The sequence below is a fragment of the Juglans regia genome, chromosome 2 (assembly GCF_001411555.2).
Source record: "Juglans regia cultivar Chandler chromosome 2, Walnut 2.0, whole genome shotgun sequence".
Classification (NCBI taxonomy): Eukaryota; Viridiplantae; Streptophyta; class Magnoliopsida; order Fagales; family Juglandaceae; genus Juglans; species Juglans regia.
In genome coordinates, this window is record NC_049902.1 from 29138567 (window position 1) to 29166069 (window position 27503).

Below are 27503 nucleotides of genomic sequence, written 5' to 3' on the forward strand. Positions count from 1 at the left end.
TTGCAATCTTAGAGTGTGTGGCCTCTATGCACCCCCTTTGAAAAATGTGGGTAAATCTGGGACCCATGTGAAAAAGTTATTTTTTTAATGGTGGCCCCCACTTTTTTTCTCAAAGAGAGTATGTAGGGAGACTATACACTCCAAGACTGTGTATAGCATTACCCATTTCGTAAACAGAAAAAGCTATATATATGGAAATGTGTTGGTAATATTTTTCTATTCATAAAAATGAGACTTATATTAGTAGCTAATAGCATCCTCATTAGCTTAGGCATACTCCAACTTTAGCTAAAATTTAGCTAATATGTCGAACCTTCACATTGGATTAGGTATTGGTATGTCAATATGTTGAGCTAAGTAACTTACCCAAATGAATTTATATTATTTCTCACTCTTTTGTAAATATATTTTGCATATATTTTAATATTTTGTGTTTGAAAATGAAGTTAATTTAGGTTGATAGATATATTTTATGTATTTTAATACATAGATTGTTGGAAATTATGAAAATAAAAATAAAGAGTATTTAAAAATAAATAATGCATTAAATAAGTAGATAAAATAGTTAAAAAAAATAACATTATTTCATTATTATAAAAAGTGATATGGCTAATCCAATATGTAATTCAAGTTTTGAGTGATTAGCCAAAAGGTAAAAATTGACATATTATATAAACTTGCCTAAACCAATGAGAATGCTATAAAAAAAATTAAAAATAAAAATTTGTAACCTGTAAAAAGCATACCTTTGGAAATATAGAAAGTCCGTGGAGAAGGCATAGCTGAGGGAGGAACGCATAGAGGGTGAGAGGAATAAACCAGGTGGGCCATAAACAATAATGAGTGTAGGCAAGGCCCATAAGAGGGCCCAAATATCTAGTACCGAAGGTTAAGGGACTAAAACTGGAGAACATAACCTGGAGAAAGCCAATGGACCATCGTTGGAGTTGGTTTAGGGCATCGACGAGGTTGATTGGTGCATCACCCAAAAAGGCTGCCCTCTTAGGGTTGCAAAATATGGACCTCCATCCCTCGCATTGTAGCCTAAACCCCGTGAAGAAGTCCTCTATCAGTGATCCATATCTGAAGCCCACCTATATATCCAATTTGTACATCCAATCCATTTATTCTTATTCAAATCATAATTCTCATTTTGAATTCCAATGCTCTACAAATATCTTGTTATATATATTAGCATACAATTTAAGTAGATTGAGATTCTTGATTGTTTGGATGAATTGAATGGTTCAATACAATGAAAAATATGTATAGTATTAAATGCATATATCTGGAGTTCATATTGTCAGAAAATCCTACGTGTGTTGCATTAAATGTTTTAGAATCTACATGATGTGTTTATCTCTTTCAAAAATTTAAATACAATTTAGTAAAAATGATCAATTCATTTCCAATAAAATGAGAGACAATAAGAAAAAGCTAAGAGCTTTCCAAGATGGTTTAATTGATGATTGAGCCTTGTGCTATATATGTCAAACTTCTTTTCAAAGGGTTTTATGATCAAGTACTGAAATAGTTTGCGGTTTACCATTTGCACTAGTTTATTTACCTTTTTTAAACCTTTGCTTCTTATGATTCTGAATTTGATTAGATCAGCCTCTATCACCCTCCATTACTATTTGACACGTGTAGTTAAAAAAAACTATTAAAAAATCAAAACAACAAAAAAGAGGTAAAATTGATAAATAGCATGCAAGTATTGTTTCCTAGTAAATTTTAAAGTTTGAACTACTCCAAATAAAATGAGCTCAGATCTCTAGTTTTTTTATATAATTGAAAGCTACTAATTAACATAAATAATAAGAAAAAGCTTACCTCATAACCCCATTTGGTCTTGTACTCATAGTTACACCCTGCAACCTTGTGTGCCAATTCCAAAACTGGTTGGGATTGGATGAACTTGTTGACAACACTGTTAGGACCAAGTTCGGGGATCTCTGGTGGCACAATGGTTGATGGGCCGCCAAAGAAAGCTCGCCGGTTGAAGAAACATCCGGTTCCAACATAAGTAGGGCCCAACACTCCGTCCAATCCCAAGGGATTACAACGAAACTCTCTTTTATATTCACAACTATAAGTATCATTCTTGTTGATCCCATGAAAGATTTGAGGGAATTGAACATATGCTAATTGGGACATTAGTTTAGGGTCTAATAGGTAACACAATGCATGAAGAGGTGTTCGTGGGTCATTAGAATACATGTCACAATCCAGGTTGAGGATTATGGGTGCGTTGGTCATGGTGGCTGACACTCGAAGCTTCAATACATGATGACAAAGAGAGAGCAAAATTATAAATACATGAAAATTAATGATAAAAAAATGTTAACTGGAACTAACATTGTGGAGCATTTTGGTGTAGATACTGGAAATTAAGCTTACCATGACGTTGAGGGCACCTGCCTTGAAATTGTGGGATGAAGTCCTGCTCTTTTCCCTAGAGACATAGATGAGGCTCGGCATCAAATGGCTGGTCGCATCTTTGTTTTTGCAACTCTCTAATAAGACCTGCTCATGGTTGATTTAAGCTACCAATTAGTATCTAATTAGGAACTAATCAACTTAATACGATAAGAAAAATGCTATTTATACTTATAATTTTTATTTACATAACAATTGTACTGACGTGTCAGTAAAAAAACTAATTAAACAAGTCTTGTATATAAAACTGTAAGTGTGTATATATATATATATATATATATAACGCTACTCAAATGATAAATGTATGTACCTGGATGACAGTGGGATGGTCTTGTCGAGTAAATCCATGATCTGCCCATTTGCTGAAAGCCTTGCGCTCTAGTTCCTCAGTTATATACTCTTCACCAACTTTCCCCTTCTCAAGGACTTTCTCTACCCTTTGTTTCATGCATTCATACATTTTCTGTGATATCATACGTTGAGAACAAGGGGAGTACTAATTATAAGTTAATAAACGAATCGACAATGAGATAATCCTACGTCTAACCCAACAAAGTCAGACACAGAGACTTTCTCAATAGAATGTAGAGAATTGAAATATATGGAAATATTTCAAGGGACGATCATCATGACCACATTCAACAATTGAGGCATTGATTAATGTCTAAATAATAAATTTATTTGAAAATTTTTACACCATACACCATTCAAGTGGTATAATTTATTTAGAATATAAATTTAAAATTTTGAATATTACAAATCAAATTATGTCATGTGGATGATGTATGGTATAAAAGTTTTCAAATAACACTACTCAAGTATTTCCTATTACACATTAAGTGGGATTAATGGGCCCATTTATATAGTATGTTGATTTAACAATATATATATATTATATAGTTCTAAATGTAATATAATTAATCATATAATATGCGAAACATGGAAGATGACATTAATAGACGTGGCAAGATTAACATTAACTTTGTCCCCAAAAAATTACTCTTTAATTTTTCATTCTGAACTAATGATTGGAAACGTCCAAAAAATAGAAACGACAATTATTTTGGTCCATAGGTACTTAATTATCTCTGTCGGCCATATTTATCATGTCTTGGAGCACGCTTCGTCGTCATGCATGTATGGGGCAAAGCAAACACCTTTTTCTTGGTCTTGCTCTACCCTTTCTTTCATGCTTTCGTACATTTTCTGTAATATCGTACGTTGAGAACAAGAGGAGTTCTAATAAGTAAATAAACAAATCGACAATGAGATAATATGCAAAACATGGTAGATGACATTAATAGACGTGGCCAGATATCTTCATTTGGAACTTAAATTCATCTCAACTTATCATTACAATTTTTTTAAATCTCAACATAAAATATAATAAACAATTCAACTTTTTCAAATTTCATAATAATAATAACAATAAAAAATAATATTATAACAATATTTTAATATCTCAACTCAACTCAACTCAACTCAGTTCAACATCCAAACGTAGAAACTTACTCTTTAATTTTTCTCGCTAAACTTATGATTGGAAAAATCCAAATAAGCTTCCCATAAAAAAGACAAACTAAAAATGTGGAGAAGGGGATTTTTCTCCCTACTTGGGTCGTGTGGGGTTTGGCCCCCCTCAGGGCTCAAATTGGCCAGTAGATAGCTTAATACAAAACCAATGAAGGGAAGAGGACAGGGCTGGGCCCGTGGAGGCGCTCTAGATGCAGTGCTAGTCACATCACCTGCTCAGACCACAACCCAAATCGTCGGACAAGCGGGCAAGCCGCATTAAATGGTTTGGGAACCCAACATGCAACGACAGAGCTAGACGTCCACTCACCACCTTGGACAATGTAATGCGCGCACCTCCCACCCCTCACCTGTCGTAGGGGACATACTAGTGACCCACGCACAACGTGGCAGGGCGACGATTGACATGATAGGGGCCTGCCACTAGCACAATGTCCCGTACACTCTTCCATGATCTTGTAGCAGAGGGTAGGGACCACCAAGACCGGGTATATGAATACGTTCGGGGTTCAGGTAGAACTCTTTGAACACTCTCCTTGTACATTCACACCCCAAGAGATAATCCTGACTTAGGCATCGAAGGTGTCCTACACCACTCCGAGCCCTCATCTCCTTGGGTCTTGCTGGTCTCGCGGAAGAATCGCTAAGTTGCCTAGAAACAGATGGAATTGGCTGTCGTCGACGTGAACCAATTGCCGGAGTTTGGAGTTGACCGAAATCGGTAGAGAACTAATTGGCCGGCCGTCGGTAGGAAATGGATGAAACCGACGTAGGCCGGTTAGGTCTCGGTTTGAACTAGGTTCAAACTGCCGAATAGGCTGATAATATATATATATATATATATATATAAATTAGGTAAAATTGTGTCGTTTAAGTGAAATGACGTCGTTTTATACTTATCGTTTAGAAAAACAATTAGAATGAAACGATGCTGTTTGGTTTAATACACCAAACGACGTCGTTTCAATTTAGGGTTTAATACCCCCTTCCCTTCTTCTTTTTCTCCTGATTCTCATTCTCTCTCTCTCTATCCTCTCTCATGTAGTGGCACATCTCACTCTCTCTACCGCCTGCCATGCATCTCTCTCTCATCACACCTCCCCTCTCTCTCTCTCTCTCACATTCATCACGACACCGATGCTAACGAAACACCGTTCTCTCTCTCTTTCTGAGTTTTCTATCTCATTGCGACACTGAAGGGACACTGACGACAAACTGGGATCACACCAAAACCGACATCGCCGATTTTCGCCCTCTTTACTGGTCGAATTTGGCCGATTTTAAACATGTATATAAGATGCCAGTTCGATTTCAGTTTTGGACCGAAACTGAACCGAAATAGTCAGTTTTCACCCCTGCGAAACACCACATCAACAATGGCGCCGTCTATGGGATCTGCGGATTAGCGTGACATTTGTATGCCGGCAACAACGCATTCACAAATCACACACGGATAGGAAGAATCGTCTAGAAATATGGAGGCAAGGATGGTCGAGATGAAGAACATGATAAAGAAGCTGGCCATGGAGGTAAAAAGCTTCTGATTGTAAAATAAAGTCTTGCGAAGGGCAAATGATTAGTTTATGGAAGATGTAGGGCAAGCCCGAATGAACATTCCGAGTCACTAAGCGCTGCAGAGGTTGACGCGTCAAAAGTGGAAATAAGACAGATGCACTATGAGTTACGAGAACTCATGGATAAATATACGGAAATGGCCAAGAAGATGGGCACATCATCCTTTGTGAATCAACTGCTCACTATCACCAACTTACCGTACAACGCGAAAGTCATGGCGCCATCGCTCCCACCCAAGTTCAAGGTTCCTCTGATGGAGATGTGCGATGGGTCTAAGGACCCCCTCGAACGCCAGGAGACTTTTAAGTCCCACATGAACCTTCATGGGTTCTCGGGCGAGATTGCATGTCGGGCTTTTACCATGATGTTGAAAGGCGCGGTGAGGGGGTGGTTCAGGTCGCTACTGCTAGGATCTGTCGACGAATTTGAAGAGTTAGCTTGCCTGTTCCTGACACAAATTATGGCAAGCAGGAAGAGGAGAAGGCCGGCATCGTACCTCTAAATTGTCAAGCAACACGACAACAAGAGTCGGAAGGACGACCAAGATGAGAAAATCACCATGGTCGCCCTGCAGGGAGGAGTCTAGTCGAGGAACCTGTTCATGCAGGAGTTGGCACGACAAACCCCCATGACGCTGGCGACAGACCCCCATGACGCTGAGTTCATGGACCATGTAGAGAGCTTCATCAACGCGAATGACATCCTGCGGGACCTGACGTCTCCCCAGAAAATTGAGCTAGAGCAAGTCGATAAGAAGGCCAGCAGGTTGGCAAAAAGGAAGGCCTGTGAAATAGTCAGGAAAGATTCACAGGACGTTAGGCAAGAAGGCAATAAGTCGGCCCAGGCACATGGCGGGAAACTATCCTGCAAGAAATTGCCCAATAAGGCCAGAGGGGCCAACGGTACTGCTCGTAACACAAGACTGACAATGCAATACTGGGGTGACCGACGCTGAATAGCCTGAGGGCTATCATATTGACTTACCACCTCAAGATCAAGTTCCCCACCCAGTCAGAAGTTGACAAAGTTAATGGCAAGTAGCTATTTGCTCGGGAGTGTTACGCACAGGAGCTAAGAGGTGGGGGACAGGAGGTGCGAACGCTTGGCGAATGGGTTGGTGTCGTGGGGGCTCCACCGCCACCTAACCTAAACGACTAGGATGAAAAGGTCCAAGATGAACAGATCCTTCAGCAGGCTGAGTCGAATGAGCCCCTAGAGTTAATTCCTATGGATCCCTCGAAACCGAGAAACACAGTGCGAATCAAGATCATGATGAGTCCCGAGGTGAGACAGTCCATGAAGCAGCTTCTAGTTGCCCGAGATTGATAGTGCGATCATCAAGCACCGACTATGTGTAGACCCTAAGGCCAAGAAGGTCCAATAGAAGCGGAGGAGCTTCAGTGCTGACAAGTATACTACCATAACTGAGGAAGTTGATCACCTCCTAACGGCGGGGTTTATTTGGGAGGCCCACAACCCCAGTGGGTGTCCAACATCGTGTTGGTGAAGAAATCAAATGGGAAGTGGAGAATGTACATCGACTTCACTGACCTAAACAAGGCTTGCCCAAAGGATAGCTTCCTGCTACCTTGCATTGATTTAATTGTCAATTCCATCGTAGGTCATCATCTACTTAGCTTTATGGATGCCTACTTGGGGTACAACCAGATTCGAATGAACCAGGACTATGAAGAAAAACTACGTTCATCATCGACTAAGGGATTTATTGTTACCGGGCCATGCCCTTTGGCCTGAAGAATGTGGGAGTGACTTACCAACTATTGGTTAATCGAATGTTCAAAAACCAAATAGGCCACAACATGGAAGTGTACATGGATGACATGCTAATCAAGAGCAAAGAACCCATGAACAACTACACGATGTACGAGAAGACTTTGCGGTCCTTCGACGATATAAAATGAAACTCAACCCGCTAAAATGAGCATTCAGAATGGATTTAGAAAAGTTCCTTGGCTTCAGTGTATCGGAGCAGGGAATTGAAGCGAACCTGGAAAAGGTTGCAGTGATAATGAACATGGCTTCTCAATGAACAACAGCGAGGTGCAAAAGTTGGCCAGGTGAGTGGCCACTCTCATTTCCTGCTCAACGATAAATGCTTGTCGTTCTTCAAGTTGCCAAGGAAAGTGTAGGACTGGAATGACGAATGCAACCAAGCATTCAAGAAGTTAAAAGAGTACCTGACTTATATGCCGCTCATTTACCAGGCAGAACCGGGAGAAGATTTGCTGGCATACCTATCAGTGTTGCCACATGTTGTGTTGGCAATCTTGGTTAGAGAAAGAGAGGGCAAATAACATCCTGTTTACTATATAAGTCGCGTGTTCAGAAGAGGCAAGATACCCGTTAATGGAGTTGATGGCTTTCGCCTTGGTGATTGCTGTCAGGTGGTTGAGGCCTTACTTCCAAGCTCACCCCGTGAAAGTTCTCACAAACACTCCCTTAAAAAAAGTCATGTAGAGACCGGACACCTCGGACTGTCTGCTGAACTGGGCCGTTGAATTGAGCGAGTTCGACATGGAGTATTCCCCTCGCACTGCTATAAAGGGGTAGGTGCTGGCAGACTTTGTGGTTGAGTTCACCAGCTTTCCCAAAGAAGTGCCAATAACACTTGTAGAAGAGCCTTGATAGGTCTACGTCGATGGCTCATCCTGACAGGCTAGCGGGGGTGTTGGAGTGTAGATCGTCACGGGAGCCGACAAATAACACAACTACACGATTAAGCTTGCCTTTAAGACGAACAACAATGAAGTCGAGTATGAAGCACTGCTAGCCGAGCTAGCGACAGCCAGAGCTTTGGGAACAATGGAAGTGAAAGTCAGGACAGACTCCCAAGTAGTTGTTAGCCAGGTATGGGGAAAGCTCGCCACCAAAGGCAAAAAACTAAAAGAATATGTTCAGTAAGAAGGAGAGGAGCGCGACTTCTTTCGCTACTTCCACATCCCATAGATACTGAGAGGGGAGAACCAGGAGGCAGACAAGCTAGCGCGAATGGATTTAGGATAAGAAGATCTGCGCCTACCAAAAAATACGGTAACTCAGACAGTGGAGTTCCTAACCATAGGGATCGAGATCTCGATCATTGGTCCAAGAATGGGCATCAGATGTGGTGAACTACCTTAACACCAACGAGTTGTTGAGTGATTGGAAAGAAGCTTGGAAGGTCAGAAATAGAAGAACATGCTTTGCAGTAATAAAGGGGGTCCTGTAAAAAAAGGGTTTCTCCGAACCGCTCCTGAGATGTGTCTCACAGGTTGAGGTCCTGTATATACTGAGCGAGATACATGAAAGAGTCTGCGGCAACAACTTGGGGGGCAGAACGCTAGCCGTAAAAGTAATGAGGGTAGGGTACTAGCAGCTGCAGTAAAGAGTTCGTAAGAAGATGCTAAAGTGCTAGGTAAACGCACCGATCCCATAGTGCTTGGAAGAGGTGTTGACGTCAATCATGTTCCTGGGGCCATTTGCACAGTGGGGGTTGAATCTAGACGAACCACTTTCTCTGGGCAAAGGGGGAGTAAGGTTAGTAGTCGTCGTAGTTGACTACTTTACCAAATGGGTAGAAGCACAAGCTCTAGCAACTATCACCGCAGCCGCTATTACAAGGTTCCTATGGAAATCCGTGGTCTGCCACTTTGGCATCCCTCAAAACATTATAGCAGACAACGACCGACAGTTCGACCTCTCCCATTATCGAGAGTGGTGCGTGGTACTTGAGGTCAAGTTCAAGTACTCTTCCCCGGGCCACACACAATCTAACGGACAAGTTAAGGCGACCAATAAAACCATAATGGGAATCTTGAAGAAAAAGCTAATAAATAAAAAATGAAGATGGGCTGAGGAACTGCCAGAGGTCATGAGGGCATACCGAACGACCGTCGGAACTCCAACAAGAGAGATGCCTTTCGTTTTAACCTACGACAGTGAGGCAGTGACACCAGTGGAAGTGGGGATGCCATCCTACTGAGTGTAACATTTTGACCCAGGCGCCAACATTTGGACCTACTAGAAGATAAAAGATGGGAGGCAAAGATGCAGACGATGAGCAACAAGAGGAAAGTTGAGCAGTACTTCAACAGGTGTGTCAGACCCAAATCCTTCAAGAAGGGTGATTTGGTGTTAAAGGAAACCAAAGTCACAACGCATAAAGAAGGGAAGTTGAGACCATGCTGGGAGGGACCTTACGTACTAACAGCTAGCAATAGGCCGGCGTCATACCGATTGAAAGACGACAAAGGAAATGAACTCCCCCACCAGTGGAATGCTGAGCACCTGAAGACAAGCCGACCTTCATGCTACAAGCCGATTCCTTTGACTCGCCATGAAGTCTGGCTTGGCACAGGTCTCAAGACTTGCCCAGATAGCCCGTCGGACATGTCCCTTGACTTGCCGACTTTCATGCTACAAGCTGAGTCCCTTGACTTGTCGCGAAGTAAGGCCGGGCAAAAGTCCCAGGACTTGCCCATATGGCCCATCGGACACAAGTCCCTTGACTTGCCTACCTTCGTGCTATAAGTCGAGTCACTTGGCTTGCCACAAAGTTAGGCAGAGCACAAGTCCCAGGACTTGCCCAGACGGCCCAACAGACATAAGTCTCTTGACTTGCCGACCTTCGTGCTACAGTCAAGTCTCTTGACTCGCCGTGAAGTAAGGTCAGGCACAAGTCCTAGGACTTGCCCACACGACCCGTCGAACAAAAGTCCATTGATTTGCCGACCTTCGTGCTACTCTCTCAACTCTCTCTCGCATTTACCTAGCTTGTTTTTGAACCAGTCCATCTCCTCTTCCCAAAGCCGGGCTACCAGGTAGAGACGTCCCACCTCCTCCTACACCTTGGTCAAGTTACCCTTGAGAAAGGCTACCCCTTGATGGGTCTTCTCCAACTTGCGCTTGCGCCACTCGCAGTTGGTCTCCAGCTCAGTTACATTTCACACCACGACGTCTCTCTCACGGGATGCCTCCTCCACCTCCTGCTTCGCCTTGTAAACCTCCAGGCAAGCAAGGAGGATAAGGGACCGAAGCACCTGAACCTCCTTTTCGAGCTCCCCCCTCTCCTCCACAATCATGCCAGCCAAATTGTCTGCCCCTTGGAACACACACAAGGTTAAGGACAAAGGTAAAGGAAAAACCAATTAGGAAAGCCAGACTTAGTCCTGTGAATACTTGCAAAAATAGTCCCTTTAACTTTTTGGCCTCACATCCAACGGCCTCAGTCCTCATTGCATCAAAACCTGGGCCTGTCCTCTCAGGATGGCTCCCTTCAGAGGTCACAGACGGGCTGACTCCACCCAACTTCTAGGAAGGGTCAGACGGCCACAGGGTGGATGCCCGTGAAGGGCCGGCACCTTTGAAACCCCTTACAGTCACTTCCCCTCTGCCTAAGGCAGGCCTGGGCTCTATTGTCTTCTTGAATGCCCTCAAAGGGACATCCTAGCAACTTCCCTTTCCTGGTCCCTGACCTTAGAGATTGTTGTCTCCTCCAAGCGACGCTCTGACGTCCTAGGCTCAATCCCCTCGTCCTTGGGTCGCATAGGTGAGTCCTATGAGCCAGGAGACTCTCATACCATCTCTTGCTAAGGCACGACGTTTTCTCCCTCCTTTAGGTTGGGCACCTCTTGCCCTTGGTCGAGAGGTGCCTTGAATGTGGGCTCATCGAAGGTGAAGAATGAGGCGACCTTGAGCTCAGAGGTCTAGCCGAAAGGGGGTGAAGTAATGGAGATTTGGTCTTTGCTGAGATCGACGACAAGGGGATGTCCGAGCTATCTTCATTACGGTTAGGACTCGCGCTTGCCATGACAAAAGAGACGACAACATAAACGTCAACCAAGAACTCGATGGGAACACTCTGTGACACTTTGATGACATCCTCGAAGGGTACCACCATCGTTGAAACCCCCCTCGGGACAGGCTTAAGAAAGGCCTCGAAGAAATCCATCCCAGGAAGCGGAGGGCTCTTTCAAGAAGCGCTGACCCAGGAAATAGGAACGGTCCGAGTGGAAAGTTGGCTATAGATGTTAGAGTCGGTCAGCATGGTGTCTGATATCAAGTCGTTGGGATGGGCCTTGACCCAAGATAGGACGGCCTCCAACCTGGCCTGCCCTTGATAGGATAGAAAAATGGAGATGGACTTGTCATCCGGCATGGCTCCCCAAGCAGCTCAAATCGGGTGGATATCCTACTCAGTATATTCCCAGCCCGAGCCTCACAAAGAAAAGAACTGCTTGGTTGAATCCTTGATGTGAAAAAATTGCTTCTCCAGGCCGGCGATTCGCTTTCAACCACGAGCCTTGAAACTGCAAAGATGACCCATCAAGGTGCAGCACCCTGTACACGGAAGGGAATTCCCCAGCGGTCAAATCGGGATACTCCTCGGTCTCGGGGTTCAACACCAGGTGGAAGATCACAGAGCTCGCGACCAAGAGCTGCCATGCATTTAGGTGGAACTGAGTGGGCGCCAAGCCAAGGAGGTCCAAGACATCGCGAATGGGGTGACATAATGGTAATTGAAGCCTATTTGTGAACATTATAGGAAAAAGGGCCACCTTCTTCACCAGGCTAGCATCGGAACATCCAAGACGACTGAGTCGGTAACGCTGAATGCTCCCCGTAGTGTACAAAAGTCAGTAGGAGAGACTATCGACTCCCAAACTCAACCATTGAAGTGCGGTGACTTCTCTCCCATGACGGATTTCACCTTGCCTTCAAGACCACCAAAAGTCCCCTCAGGGCATACGTAATGGTTCTTCTTGGGGTCAGATCGAGGAACACTCTTGGGAGCCATTTGAGATGAGCAAAAGGTTGAAGTCAATGATGATTAATGAAGAAGAAGGAAGGGGCTCAAAGTAGAAGACAATATGAACACAGAGACGACTAGCTCTCAAGAAGAAAGCAGAGGGAAGTGGAATATGAGGGGGAAACGAGATTTAAATAGAGACTCGCGCTGGTTGGGGTGCCCAACCCAAGAAGTGACAGGAGCCGTTAGAAACAAAACGACAAGAGCGAATCCTGAGATTCATACTACACGCAATAATGATGGAAATAAACTGTCACACATGCCCTGAGTGCAGAAAATGAAGGGATCGCAAACCTGGGAGGCATTGTCCAATTGGTAGTTGCGTGGGAGGCAAACCACCACCCCATGCGTGACAACAACGTGGTTGTAGCCCGTGGTGATAGGCAAAGTGATGCCGACCACGATGAGCATCTTTTGAATTCTCACCGCTCGTGTGCGATGGGAATTCGCGAGGTACTGGGAAGGGGATTTATCTCCTTGCTTGGGTCGTGTGAGGTATGGCCTCCATAGGGCCCAAATCGATCAGTAGATAACCCAGTACAAAATCAATGAAAGGAAGAGGACTACGAGTGGAAACCTGCCACCAACATAGTGTCCCATACACCATTCGACGATCTGCTAGCAATGGGCGGGGACCACCATGACTGAGTATATAAACACTTCTCAGGTTCAGGTAGAACTCTCTGAACACTCTCCTATTACATTCACACCCCAAGAGATAATCCTGATTTAGGTATCGGAGGTGTTCCATACCACTTTAAGCCCTCATCTGCTTGAGTCTTGCATGTCTCACGGAAGAACCGTTAAGTTGCCCAGGCTACAAAATTCGATCTCAACAATATTGGTTCATAGGTACTTAATTATCTCTTGCAGCCATATTTATCACGTCTTGGAGCACTCTTCTTCGTCATGCATATATGGGGGCAAACACATTTTCCTAATCTTTGTACTCTTTTGTTTTTTTTTTACCTCCTCGCAACTTTTCCCATTTGTTTTTGGCTAGCACTTGGCCTAATCAATGAGAACCTTAATTTGGGTCTCAAATGTTTAGGAGACAACCTTAGTTTGGAGAGTTTTACTTGTTTATTTACCATATATATCATTTCTAGGTATTTCTAATTAATTTGTATCGCTAATATTAATGTAATATCTATTAAATATAATTTAAAATCAACATAAAAGATAATAAAAAATAAATTTATTTTTCCTACCTTCCAAACAAGTACTGACAATTGATACATATTCCAAACATGTACTGACAATTACTTTTGTCACGAGCTACAAGTTGGGCTTATACTATCACGTGGACCCGGTAAGATCGAAATATTAAAAATTGAATAATTATACATACAACACTCTTTAAAACACTTTTCACAATACATATAATATAAAATGAAGATATTTTTATAAAATAATATTATAATAATAAATATTTATTATTTTTCTTAAAAATTAATATTGAACACAATTATATGGTCAATTTAGGCCGACTTGATTAATTAATCATTGGGTTACTTTTAGATCATCAATATCGTGTGCTGATTAAATATAATTTAAAATCAACATAAAAGACAATAAAAAATAAATTGATTTTTCCTACCTTCCAAACAATTACTGACAATTGATACATATTCCAAACATGTACTGACAATTACTTTTGTCACGAGCCACAAGTTGGGCTTATACTATCACGTGGACCCGGTAAGATCGAAATATTAAAAATTGAATAATTATACATACAACACTCTTTAAAACACTTTTCACAATACATATAATATAAAATGAAGATATTTTAATAAAATAATATTATAATAATAAATATTTATTATTTTTCTTAAAAATTAATATTGAACACAATTATATGGTCAATTTAGGCCGACTTGATTAATTAATCATTGGGTTACTTTCAGATCATCAATATCGTGTGCTGACCTGATTATTTATGACAAATGATATACAATTGTCATTAGTTTTTTTTTTTCTCTCTTTATTTTTTTCTCTTTTCACGCAAGGCACTAACTCATTATTTAAACAAGACCTTACAATCTATTTACAATTTATCATATTTAATAATTGTTTAATTACTCAGTATTACCTGAATCTCCTCTGCATCAGAGAACCATGAAGAGTGATTTGTTGCAAAATAAGCTTCTGGGCTCCTTTCTATTATATTATTCTTCCTGCAGAATGGTAACCAGTGATATGCAAATTTAGCAGCTTCCATGCAAGCAAAGAGTGTCACCTGCGATCCCCCATCATCCGAGACATAGACCGAAATATTTTCCGTCGGATAGTCATAAGCCATGACTGATAAGACTGTGCTCACCAACCTCATCGGTGGCTCTTTGTACGGATCTGTAGTGCATATAAACACATCCAGTGCCGGAAAGTCCAAAGATTTTTTTAAGAATAGTACCTTCTGGAGATTTTCAAGATATTCATCACGATAAACGATGGTCATGAGACAACACTGACGAGTGAGCCACAAGAAAGTAAGGAAGGTATCGGAGACAAGGAAGGAGAGAGAGATGAGGAAGGATGCGAAGGTGGTGGAGTGGATGAGCTTGAGTGCATGGCGATAGAGCAGTACTAAGATGGCACAGAAGTAAATTGCCGCAAACATGCGGTTGAAGGCTGTGCGACGTGCATGTCTAAGCCTATGAAGGGGGGTAGCGCGCGCGGGAAAGGTACTTAGGCTCTCATCCATGTCTTTCGGAGGTGTACAGCAATTCTAGATCAGAATTGAGGTAAGGATAACCGGGGCTTAATTTATAGGCCTATTTGGAATCTTCTTTTCAATTATAAAAAAGAAGTTTATTTTTGCACAACTGTGTTGATATAGCAGCATGGGAAATGATATTTTCATCTAGACTCGGTCTCGAGAAAGCTGTCGATTGTAGTTTTTTTATTTTACTTAATAGTTACTAGAACTTTTTTAATGAATTTGTAGTTTTTTTTTAAAGCAAATTAAGATTTAAAAAAATATTTGAAAAAAAAATTACACTTGTTGATAGCTTTTCTCAGAAGGGTTTTTAATAATGTTGTGATTCTTTTAAAAAATATTTAAAGATATAAAAAAATGAATGAAAAAAATAAAAAATAAAAAAGACCAAATCATCTTATCGGGACCACTCTCGGACTATAGCAGCACTCTTTTCGTAAACAAGTTGCATGCATGGGGTAGGGGGCTCTAGCATGGAAATCCGATCCAATCAAGAACGTTGACTCAGACTAAATCATCCTCAAATGACAAATACTTGCACGTCATATATAACTAATTAAAAATCCCTTTCTCATGCACATGAAAAATAAAGGTATTAATCCTATATATCTCATTTTGTCCTACCACCTTAAACGTCCTTATATTATATGTTACCCACTTCGTAGAATTAATCCTATATATCCCATTTTATTTCTTCTAGAAACTCGGTTACAAGCTAAAGTAATGAAGAAATATAAATATAGTTTGGGTTTTGATAGTTACTTAGCAGTGAGTAGTGAGGGTAGAAGCGGAGGTTTAGCCTTGTTCTGGATAAAAAAGTTTCAAATTTCGATCCATAATTTCTCTAAATCTCATATCCATGCATTGAATACCTATAGTGAGAGCAGTGATCATGATGCTGCAGGTTGGTATTTGACTGGCATTTATGGTCATCCTGATGTTGCAAGAAGGGAGGAAACTTGGGACTTGATTATCTCATTACGAGTCAGTGCAGACCAAGAATGGTTGATGATGGGTGGTTTTAATGAGATTTTGAGTAATTATGAGAACATTGGTGGTAGGGACAGAGCAGAAAAACAAATGAAGGCCTTTAGACAGACGGTGGACGACTGTGAGGTGCAAGATCTGGGATTCATTGGAAATCCATTCACTTGGTGGAATGGAAGGGAAGTGCAGCATAGCATTTCTGTCAGACTAGATAGATTCATGCAAATGTGCAGTGGAAGATTAAAAATCCATTGGCAAAATTCTACCATGGGATGGCTCCCTACTCAGACCATGTGCCCATTATCCTAAGGCAGGATGCCAGAAGTCACTGCCATAGAAACAAGATCTTTGAATTCGAGGCCATGTGGACTGATGATCCAGGGTGCAGAAAGGTGATTGAGCAGGCGTGGTTTGGACTTACAGGCACAATGAGTTTGTCAACAATCATGGCAAAAATACAACTCTGTGGGGGAGCAACTTACTGCTTGAAATAAAACTAGTTTTGGTAATGTGAAAAGGAACATTGAGATGGCCAGATTGAAGTTCCAAAGGCTGCAACATATGGATCCTTGCTGTCATATGAGAGATGAGCAAAGAACTGCAAGAAATGAGTGAGTAACAGATATGGCTAGAAAGAGATGAATTAATGTGGAAGCAAAGGGCCAAAGTCGTGGCTGCAAGCTGGGGATAAAAACACTCGTTTCTTTCATAATAAAGCCTCCCAAAGGAGAAGAAAGAACCTAATAAAGGGGGTAAAAGACATTACTGGTGCTTGGCAGGTAGGAGACATAAGGGACACTGTAATTGTAGATTACTTCAAAAATATGTTTCAATCCTCAGTCCAGCAAGGTCATGTGGATTTTCTGGAGGATCTGTCAGGAAGAGTCAGCCAAGACATGAATGACTCTCTAACTAGAGTTTTTACAGCAGAGGAGGTTAGAATGGCATTGCTCCAAATGGACCCCACAAGAGCTCAAGGCCCTGATGATATGGCTCCTATCTTCTACCAGAAATACTGGGATGTGGTGGGAGAGGATGTGACTGAAGCAGTGACACTCAATTCAAGACAAATTCCAGCAGTTGTTAATCACATTTTCATCACCTTAATCCCGAAAAAGAAAAAACCTAAGGAGGTATTAGACTACAGGCCAATCAGCATTTGCAATGTTCTTTACAAGTTAATATCTAAATTTCTTGCCAATAGACTCAAAGGCATCTTAGCATAAGTCATTTCACCAACTCAAGCAACCTTTGTTCCAGGGAGGCTTATTACAGATAATGTGTTGGTTGCATATGAAATGGTTCATTTCTTGAGACAAAAGATAAAGGGTAAACATGGCTACATGTCTAGCTCGATATGAGCAAAACTTACGATAGAGTTGATTGAAGATTCTTAGAATTGATAATGTTGAAGATGGGTTTTAAGGAACAATGGGTGAAGTTGATGATGATGTGTGTCAAATCTGCCTCCTTTTCAATTCTAGTTAATGGTGAGCCAAAAGGTCCAATAGTTCCTTCACGAGGATTGAGACAAGGGGATCCCATATCCCCATATATGTTCCTACTTTACACAGAGGGACTGATCTCCCTCTTACAGAAAGCTGAAAAGACAAAGCAAACATGGTGACTAATCTTTTGATCCAACACCTACTAGAAATTTATGAGCAAGCCTTAGGTCAAAGAGTGAATAAAGAGAAAACCTCCATGGTCTTCAGCAAGAATGTGCTCCCTACACAGCAGCAGCAGATACTCAATTTCTAGGGGTTCAAAGCCATCAACAATATGAAGGATATCTTAGTCTCCCTCCTATGGTTGGTAGAGAGAAGAAAAAGGCTTTCTCAGATTTGAAACATAGAGTGTGGACAAAACTGCCAGGATGAAAAGATAAACTGCTATCTTAAGGGGGCAAAGAAGTTTTGATTAAAGTTGTAGCTCTCTCTATCCCTACATACATCATGAGCTGCTTTAAACTGCCCTTAACCATATGCAATGAGCTCGAGAGTATGATGGCAAAATTCTGGTGGGGCCAAAGGAAGAGGAACAAAGAATTCAATGGATAAGTTGGAAGAAGATGTGTGAGACCAAAGGAAATGGAGGTATGGGTTTCAAAGACCTCCAGACCTTCAACTTGGCCCTTATTGCCAAACAAAGTTGGAGAATTTTGACTACAGAGGACTATCTGCTGCATTTGATCTTTAAATCCAGATATTTTCCAAAAAACAGATTCCAAGAAGCTAAAATAGGATCAAACCCCTCCTTTGTTTGGAGAGGAATTTGGGAGGCCAAGGAACAGTAGGTAAAAGGCTGTCGATGGAGAGTTGGGGATGGGAAGTGTATAAATGTATGGACTGACTACTGGTTGCCACAGCACAAGCTAATTCCAAAGTCTGCAACAACTTTGTTGGGTCACCAGAATGATATAGTTGAAAGCCTTATAGATACAGAAACAAGGTGGTGGAATGTGGACAAAATTCACAGCGTCATACTTGCCCAACAAGCAGCAGAAATTATAAAAATCATGTTAAGCTCAGAACCTGTAGCTGACTGTCTCATTTGGGAACATGAAAAGAATGGTCAGTATAGTGTTAAGTCAAGATACAGGTTGTTCCATTCACAAAAGGAAGATGGTCAGGTGGGGGAATGATTAGAAGTTCAAAACCAAAGGAAGTTCTGGCCAAAACTCTGGAAGATGAATGTGCCAAGTCGAGTCAAGGTCTTTGCGTGGAGGGCCTGGAAGAATGGACTACCAACTTTGCAAAATCTCAAAACACGCAAGATTGTTAAGGAAGCTACCTGTGAGTGGTGTAAAGAGGATGATGAAGATACCGATCATGCTCTACTAAGTTGCAAAACTGCTAGGGAGGTGTGGGCTGCGGTGCTTCCAGAGGTCACCAGAGATGCTTCACACAAAAGCTTGTTAGACATTGCAATGCAGATTCAGTTTAGGGGCAATAATGGAGACTTGGAAAAGCTATTTTTGATAGCATGGGGTGTGTGGTATATTTGAAACCAGAGACTACATGCAGAGGTAGTCCTTTCTGCTATATAGGCTGCTGAAAATGCTCTGGTCAACTATAACTCTCACTTACAAAGCCAAAAACCTAATGGTGGAAAGGCAATGTGTCGATGGCTGCCTTCTGAACAAGGAATGCTGAAACTTAATGTGGATGGGGCAGTATTTGCAAACCAACAAAGGGCGGGGGTGGGAGTTATCCTTCGAGATGACAAAGGTGAAGTTATACTCTCAGCTTGCAAGAAGGAAAATGACATTAATGACCCTCTTGAGATCGAAGTGATAGCAATCTTGAGAGGCCTCCAGATTTGTCTCCCTCTTGGAATTCCACAACTTGTTATTGAGAGTGACTCTTTGCTCCTGGTTGATGAAATACAAAATGACAAAGCTCCAAGATCACTTCATGGAAATCTTGTGACACAGATAAAACAGCTTATGCAGAGATTACAAAAGTGTTTTATACAACACAGTGGCCGTTTAGGCAATAGTGTAGCCCATGGGATGGCTAGACATGCATGGAATGTTGATGATTTAGTAACTTGGTGGGGTTCTTATCCTCATTGTATTGCCCAAGTTATTTGGTCTGATTCTATGTTGTAACTCTCTTTTCAAAGTATTTGAATGAAAGTTTCCTATTATTAAAAAAAAAAAAAAAGAAGAAAAAGAATTAAGCATGCATTAGCGTATAATGAGGCTGCATTACTTGCTCATCCACAACGTCGACGCTAATTATTGTTTCTTTCACATCTTCTAATTCTCCATAAAGATAAGTACTAGAGTTGTGAGGAGGTAAATTACATCAGACTCAAAATGGTTCTCAAGACCCAACCCATAAAGGGCCCATCACTAGAAGACAAGATAAGAGAGGGGGAGAGGGGACAATAAGGGACAAGGGGGTGAGGGTGTCAGGAGACAGGGATGTGTCAGGAGAAAGTAGGAAAGAGAGCGAGGGTCAGACACGCCAAGCAAACATCTCTCACCACAATCGAGGCGCACACAAGGAGAGGGTTAGATAAAAGGGACATGATGCCTGCGGTTTGAGGGGCTTCTTTTCTTTTGAACACTTGGAGGCTTCTTCGACTGCTTCTTCAACTTCTAGACAGAGAGCTCCAGGGAGGACATCTTCTCTAACAAGTAGATCTCCAACTCTCATTGTATAGTGAGAAATGAGAGGTTATGAGAGATTGTAAACAAGCATATTATAATGGAATCTCCCCTCCTCAAACCCCCGTGGATGTAGGCCTAGTACCGAATTGCTTAAATCTATGTGTCTATCTCTCATTATTTTCTCTGCATCTAAAGACTACTCACCGCCATGGATGCATGACACAATAGAGCCACACCGGATCACCACCGAGGGCTCCACACCTCACCAATCGAGGCCCACGCCACCTTAGCACATCTGGGAATAGATCTTTCTTTCTTTCCGGGCTGCGCCCTTTTTGGTCATTAACAGTGGCGCCATTTGTGGGATCGAGATTGTTTTTGCACCAGAAGTGGAAGAAGGACGATTTCTCGGTGCACTAAATAATCGCCAAAGAAGCATATGAAAGTTTTAGAGACAAGTATCTTCAGTATTTCCACTTTTATTTTTATGAAAAGCACTACTACAGAAAAGGGGTGAGTGAACCTTTCCTTGCCCAGGCGATTAAGTGCACTGCACTAATGCTTTTTCATGCACACAACGTGTAAGTTGGGATCCAAACTTCCTAGCCACTTAGGCTGTAAATGCCATTGCTTCGTGTATTTTAAGTACACAGTACATTTGGAATATACTTGGTGCATACACATGCACAGTCGGCAAACACAGTGCACTTAAGTGCACAGTGCCTGCATGGGCATCACGTCCCCACTGTGCATGGCATGCACAGTGCAGGTGCGCTCGGCAGCGTAAGGGGAAGCTCACGACGGCCCGCCTTGAGTCGGATGAACCCACCGGCAGCCACTAAGTGGGCCTTCAGCAGTCTTTGTCACCGACCGGATGACCCCCGCCGCCAGGGATCATTTGCGGCGGGCCTAACAGGAGCGTGACGCCTACCTCCCGAGGAGCTCACGGCAGCCCGCCATGAGCTCGTGGGACCTGTCGATGGCCACCATTAGGTCTGCCGATGCCTTATGTACCCACTGGTGGGGTACCTTACACTCGAGGATGGAGCAAGAACTCCACACATGACAACACATGACAGCGGGCAACTAGAAGTGCCACGACCCCACCATGGCACGGCACGGGAGCGGCATCGGCGGTCACCTGCATAACCGCTAGCACCATCTGTCTCCTTGGGGATGGTACACGACCGCCCCTCAAGGCGGGGACCTCATCGTGCAGGCCCCATGTCCAAAACTGCACATGGTTGTTATTTTCCTCGGCCTAGTCGCATCGTGGCATGGTAGGGGTGCCGGCGGCCACCATGTGGACCGCCGACATTTTTTGTCCCCACCTAAAAGCCACCTCTACGGCTAGTGGATGCACTTGTTGGTCATGCACCACGGGCAGGAGCTCCTCAGATAGAACACTCCGTGGCCAGTGTATGTACGCGTTGGCCATGCACTGTGGGCAAGGCTCCATGACCTCCACTCCGCGGCCATGGGCTCGTCGCTCAGTCTCCTAGGCCAACCAGTCTCCTTAGCCAGTGCCCACGGCCAGAGATCTCCTTGACCAGTGACAACTCATCATCCAGACCCCACGGCCAGTGAATTTGTAGCCAAGCAACTCATCTGCCAAAGACCTCCGTTCCACGGCCAATACATTTGTCGCCAAGCAGCTCATCAACCACTTGCTCCTCACCCAGGAACTCATCTCCTTTGCTCGGGACTCATCTGCACGGGTGGTAAAAAAAAAAAAGAAATGGAAACCAAAATGATGAGCGAGGAAGAGAAGAAATGGCAAACATCAACTAGCAATTTTGGTTGCAGCTAGCAAACAACAGCAAGCAAAAATCAGTCATAGCTGCTAAATACTCCGATTTGTCTTCTTCAAAACTTATATGGATTTTTTTTTTCACTGTCATAATTGATCCACGTATCATTAAATCTCCATCAACTACTTACCTCCCCTCGAGGTGAAAGGGATGAGTGTAATACTTAACGCTGCTCTATCCCTCTCACAGAGGGGTGTGGGTCAACCTTCGCCTACCCGAAGATGGAATCTCCACCAACGGAATCTCCATCAACGAAATCTCCATCAGTAACTTACCTCATCACGAGGCAAAATGGATGAGTGTAATGCCTAAAGCTGATCTAGCCCTCTCGTAGAGGAGTGCGGGTCAGTCTATCGACTACCCGAAGATAAAATCTCTACCAACGAAATCTCCATCAGCAGAATCTTCATCAACAACTTACCTCCCCGCGAGGCAAAGGGATGAGTGTAATCCCTACCCGAAGACAGAATCTCTCTCAACAAAATCTACGACAGTGAAATCGCAATCAGCAACTTACCTCTCCGCGAGGCAAAGGGATGAGTGTAATCCCTAAGACTGCTCTATCCCTCTCGCGAAGGAGTGCAGGTCAACCTTCGGTTACCCGAAGACGGAACCACCACCAACGGAATTTCTATCAACGAAATCGCAATCAGCAACTTACCTCTCCGCGAGGCAAAGGGATGAGTGTAATCCCTAAGACTGCTTTATCCCTCTCGCGAAGGAGTGCGGGTCAACCTTCGGTTACCCGAAGACGGAACCACCACCAACGGAATTTCCATCAACGAAATCGCCATCAGCAACTTACCTCCCTGCATGGCAAAGGGATGAGTGTAATGCCTAAGGTTGCTCTATCCCTCTCGCAGAAGAGTGCAGGTCAGCTTTCGGCTACCTGAAGATGGAATCTCCACAAACAGAGTCTCCATCAATGGAATGTCCACCAACAGAATCTCCTGTAATGAAGTGCCATCTCCAACAACGGAACATCATCCCCAACAACAAGACACAAAATGGATAACGCCTCAGACCATCACAGCACCCTGAAAAGACAGCTCAGGTTTGCAAATTTTGCACTTGGGATTTAAAAATATTTGCATTGACAGGTTTGACTTTTGCAGCATCTCCTACTTACCTTCCCGTGAGGGTCAATAGGTGGATCCAACCATAAGGCGGCCCCGCCTACCTCACAGGGAAGTGCGGGTTCAATCTTTCTAGTCTCGATAGCCCGACATTACTTTTCGGATAGCATCTCCACTAGCGAATGCTGAATGTTCGCACTCGTGTCATAACCATTGCCAACGGGTTACCTCTGGAATGAGTCTTTGGAGTTAACATGCCTTCGAGCTCCACAATTTCCTGAAGTGGACCCAGTGGGTCGACGGGCTCCCTGACCACTTTGCGCGGCTTACAACATACTCTAACATTAATCGTAATTCACATCGAAAAGGAAAGCTCACCAACATCACTAAAACCAAAAATGCCAGGAGGACGTATGCCTTTCGGCAAGACTTAGGGTGAGTCTCTTGATTGCTTGGCCAACTTTTGCACGCATCTTTTGCGGTTGAGCCTACCTCCCTTTTACCTCGCCAGGACAGGCTTCGCGCTCACACTCCATGCGGTCGGGCCTACCTCTCGTTCACCTCACTAGGACGGGCTTCGTGCTCGCTCTCCATACAGTCGAGCTAACCTCCCGCTCACCTCGCAAGACAGAGTTCTCACTCACGCTTCATGTCGCCAAGCCTACCTCCCACTTACCTTGCCTAGACAGGCTTCGGGCTCGCCCTACATGTGGTCGAGCCTACCTCACCAGGACGGGCTTCGTGCTCGCGCTCGATGCAGTTGAGCCTACCTCCCGCTTACCTTGCCAAGACGGGGTTCGCACTCACGCTTGATGCTGTCGAGCCTACCTTCCGATTTCGCACTCTACGCAGTCGAGCCCATCTCCCGCCTAATCCCAGGCTAAAAAATCTTTACTACTTAACGCGTGAGGAACGGATGACCAAGGCTAGCTCCTGGAATTTATTTCTCTATGGACGGAGGCGGATCAGGTCGATTGCATATTTTACCTTTGAAGATTATCAAGGTTTGAAGATTATCAAGGTCTGCTTTGGAAAAAATTGCCCTTAAGAATCGCGGGCAACTGTGAGGGGGTAAAATGCACTTGGTCCAAAAAGGTTTTCAAGACCCAGCTCATCAAGAGGGCCATCACTAGAAGACAAGATGAGAGAGGGGGAGATGGGACAATAAGGGACAAGGGGGTGAGGGTGTCAGGAGATAGGGAGGTGTCAGGAGAAAGTAGGAAAGTGAGAGAGGGTCAGACACGCCAACCAGACATCCTTCACCAATACCGAGGCACAGACAAGCAGAGGGTCAGATAAAAGGGACAAGGTGCCTACGGTTTGAGGGGCTTCTTTTCTTTTGAATGCTTGGAGGCTTCTTCGACTGCTTCTTCAACTTCTAGACAGAGAGTTCCAGGAAGGACATCTTCTCCAGCAAGTAGATCTCCAGCTCCCATTGTACAATGAGAAATGAGAGGCTATGAGAGACTGTAAACAAGCATATTATACTGGAATCTCCCCTCCCCAAACCCCCTTAGACATAGGCCTAGTGTCAAATAACGTAAATCTGTGTGTCCATCTCTCCTTATTCTCTCTGCATATAAATTAGGGGTGAGATTCGGCCGGTCCGGACTAGAAAAATGACCGGACCGACACGATCCTGGGTTTGGTCTGTCTCAGTCCAAATTCCATAGGACAAAAGTCATTTGGTCCGGTCCCCAATCTAGGGGCTTTTCACACAGGACCGGACCGAATGAAATAAAAATAATAATTTTTTTTTTATAATTTATAAATATTAATTATATAATTTTATCTAACCTAATCCTATCGCTAACACACCATTAATTAATTATTAACTAATACTAGTATTTATAATAGTTATACTGATACTAATAGTCTAGACTCTAATATGGTTTTAAAAAATAAAAAATAATTAAATACTAATAGTCTAATATAGTATATAGTTATACTAATATAATTAATAGTTATACTCAATCACTATAACTAATATTACTAATATATAGCTATACTATATTACTAATAGTCTAATACAAATACTATTATATAGTTATACTAATCATAATAACCAAATCACTATAAGTCTATAACTATATATATATAGTATCATTGTATTATTATATTCTTTAATGTATAACTAAAATATATAGTACTAGACTACTAGTATATATTAATGTATTAACATATTAAAGATATTAAGAGTTATAGTATAAATTACAATATATGTATAAATTTATAATAGTTTGGATACTTAAATAATTTATGCTTATTGCTTCATATACAAATTGTAAAAAGTTGTATATGGCTCATTATGCATTAACTTAGAACTATCATAATACATTGGCATACTCTAAGTTGGTAACAAAGTAATAATTAACATCATCAATATAATTATAACTAAACTAAATCACTATAAGTCTATAACTATAACTATAATTATAATTTATAACTAAATCACTATAAGTCTACTGTCTATATATTATATTAATATCATTATGAGTCTATGACTCATTAACTAATATCACTATGAGTCTATGAGACTAGGGTTGTGCAAAAGACCCGTTAGACCAAGTAACCCGTCTGACCCGATCAGATCCGTCCAACAAAATACGGTTTTGCTTAGTGTCGGGTTGAACTCAATAAATGACGGGGCAAACCGACTCTTAACATTCTTCAAGTGTTTCAGACTAAAAACCCTAGGGCAGCCAACTACTCAATGATTGTGCAAAAACTAAAAACCCAGGAATCTCGAGAAGCTTAGCCTCTCTCTCTTCCACTGGGGCTTCAACTCCTCCAAATGGTACTTGTGTCTTTCTCTTTCCCCTTTTGCTTTTCTATTTTGGCTTTCTTTCCCCGTGCCATCCACAAACGGATTGGTGGGTGGCACAGGAGAGCTGATCGACGAGGGAGAGTAGACGAGCGTTGTACTCATAGGTCTTGTAGATGGAGTCCGCCTCGAGCTCACCGAGCTGCGAGCAAAACCTCTCCTCCGCCTCCTCGGCAACTCTGAGCCTTTCCCAAGCCTTTTGTAACTCCTTCCTCATCTACTACTCCCTCTCCTGACTCTTCCTCAGCTCCCTCTCCCTCTCCAACTCCTCGTTCCTCTTCCTCAGCTTCGCCTCCTCCTCTTCGCTCTTCATTCGACCCGTAATGTCCACCATTTCTCTCTCTTTTTATTTTCTCTTTACCAAGGCTAGAAATTACAGACGTTCCAAGGCCAAAATTGACTCTATTATAGTTTAATAAAATATCAACGTATAATGGGTCAACATTTTAGTCAGTGTATTCTTTTTGACCCGACTCGAATATTACTGGTCGGGTTGTTTGGGGCATGGTGTACGCACGGGTCGAGTCAAGGCCAAAACCAGTGCGGGTTGGATGGTGCACAAGCCTATATGAGACTATGACCATATATTATTATATAGTATTACTATCACTATTAGTATAGTATATAGTATTAGTAATAATTTAGTATCAATGTATTATTATATAATATATAGTATTAGTATATATTAATATATTATAAGAGTCATAGGCTTATAGCATATATATAAGCATAATATATATTAGACTATATATGTATAATAGTATAGTATTAATATCACTATAACTATATATACCTAATACAATGATTTATTAATCATATACAAAACTTCAAATTTTAATATATTGAATTATCATAGATTCATAATACATTGAAATACTCGAAGTTTGTAACAAATTAGCATTTAACATTTAACATCATAAATATAATTATCAATCATTATTTTTTTAATGATTTAATTAAATCATCCACATTAAATAGTTTACTTAAGTTTAATTTTACTAATTTAAATAATATTTTTAATTATTTTATGTGCCAAAAAACCACAAGTCAAAAACACACATTATTTGCCATTAAAAAAAGGGTGTCGTTTAAGTCATTACAAAATGAATTCTAAAACTGGGTTGTGTGAAACGACATCGTTTCATGCAACCCAATTATTTTTTTAAAACTAACGTCCTTGAAACGACGTAATTTAGATCCACTTTTAATCCAAACAGCCGTTTCGTTCCACCCCGACTTTGTCTCCGACAATCAGTTTTGTTGAAGCCATTTTCCCAATTGCGCCCTCCCATAAGAAAACCCTCGCACCGCACATCCCCCCTCTCCAGCCCCTCCGTCGTAGGCCCACACATCGACGCCGTTTGGGTACTCTCTCTCTCTCTCTCTCTCTCTCTCCCTAGTTTTGAATTTTGATGGTGTTGGATTGTTTGGGTGTTGAATCGTTTTGATGGTGCTGAATCGTTTGTTTGATTGTGATGGTCTTGAATCGTTTGTTTGGTTTTTGTTTAGGTGATTTTGAGTTGCTCATTTTGGTGATTTCGTTTGGGTGATTCCATTTGGCTCATTTTGTTTGGAGTTATGTGTTTCTGCATTTGGTCCTCTCCTTGC

At 42.2% G+C, this 27503-nt stretch overlaps 1 protein-coding gene across 5 annotated transcripts in view; it reads right to left on the minus strand.

Annotated features, from left to right (window-relative positions):
- Window positions 1-27503, minus strand: part of LOC109002059 (cellulose synthase-like protein G3) — a 72632-nt gene that overhangs the window by 22239 nt on the left and 22890 nt on the right. For 2 of the 5 annotated variants that reach the window (XM_035687322.1, XM_035687328.1), the window contains exons 2-4: window positions 2750-2902; window positions 2401-2526; window positions 1834-2277 (exon numbers count right to left, since the gene is read on the minus strand). In XM_035687322.1, the coding sequence (XP_035543215.1) occupies window positions 1834-2277; window positions 2401-2526; window positions 2750-2902 (723 nt within the window). Of the gene's footprint in view, window positions 1-746; window positions 1095-1833; window positions 2278-2400; window positions 2527-2749; window positions 2903-14450; window positions 15069-27503 lie in introns of those variants that run through there. The other 3 variants (XM_035687327.1, XM_035687326.1, XM_035687323.1) reach the window with 3 other exon arrangements.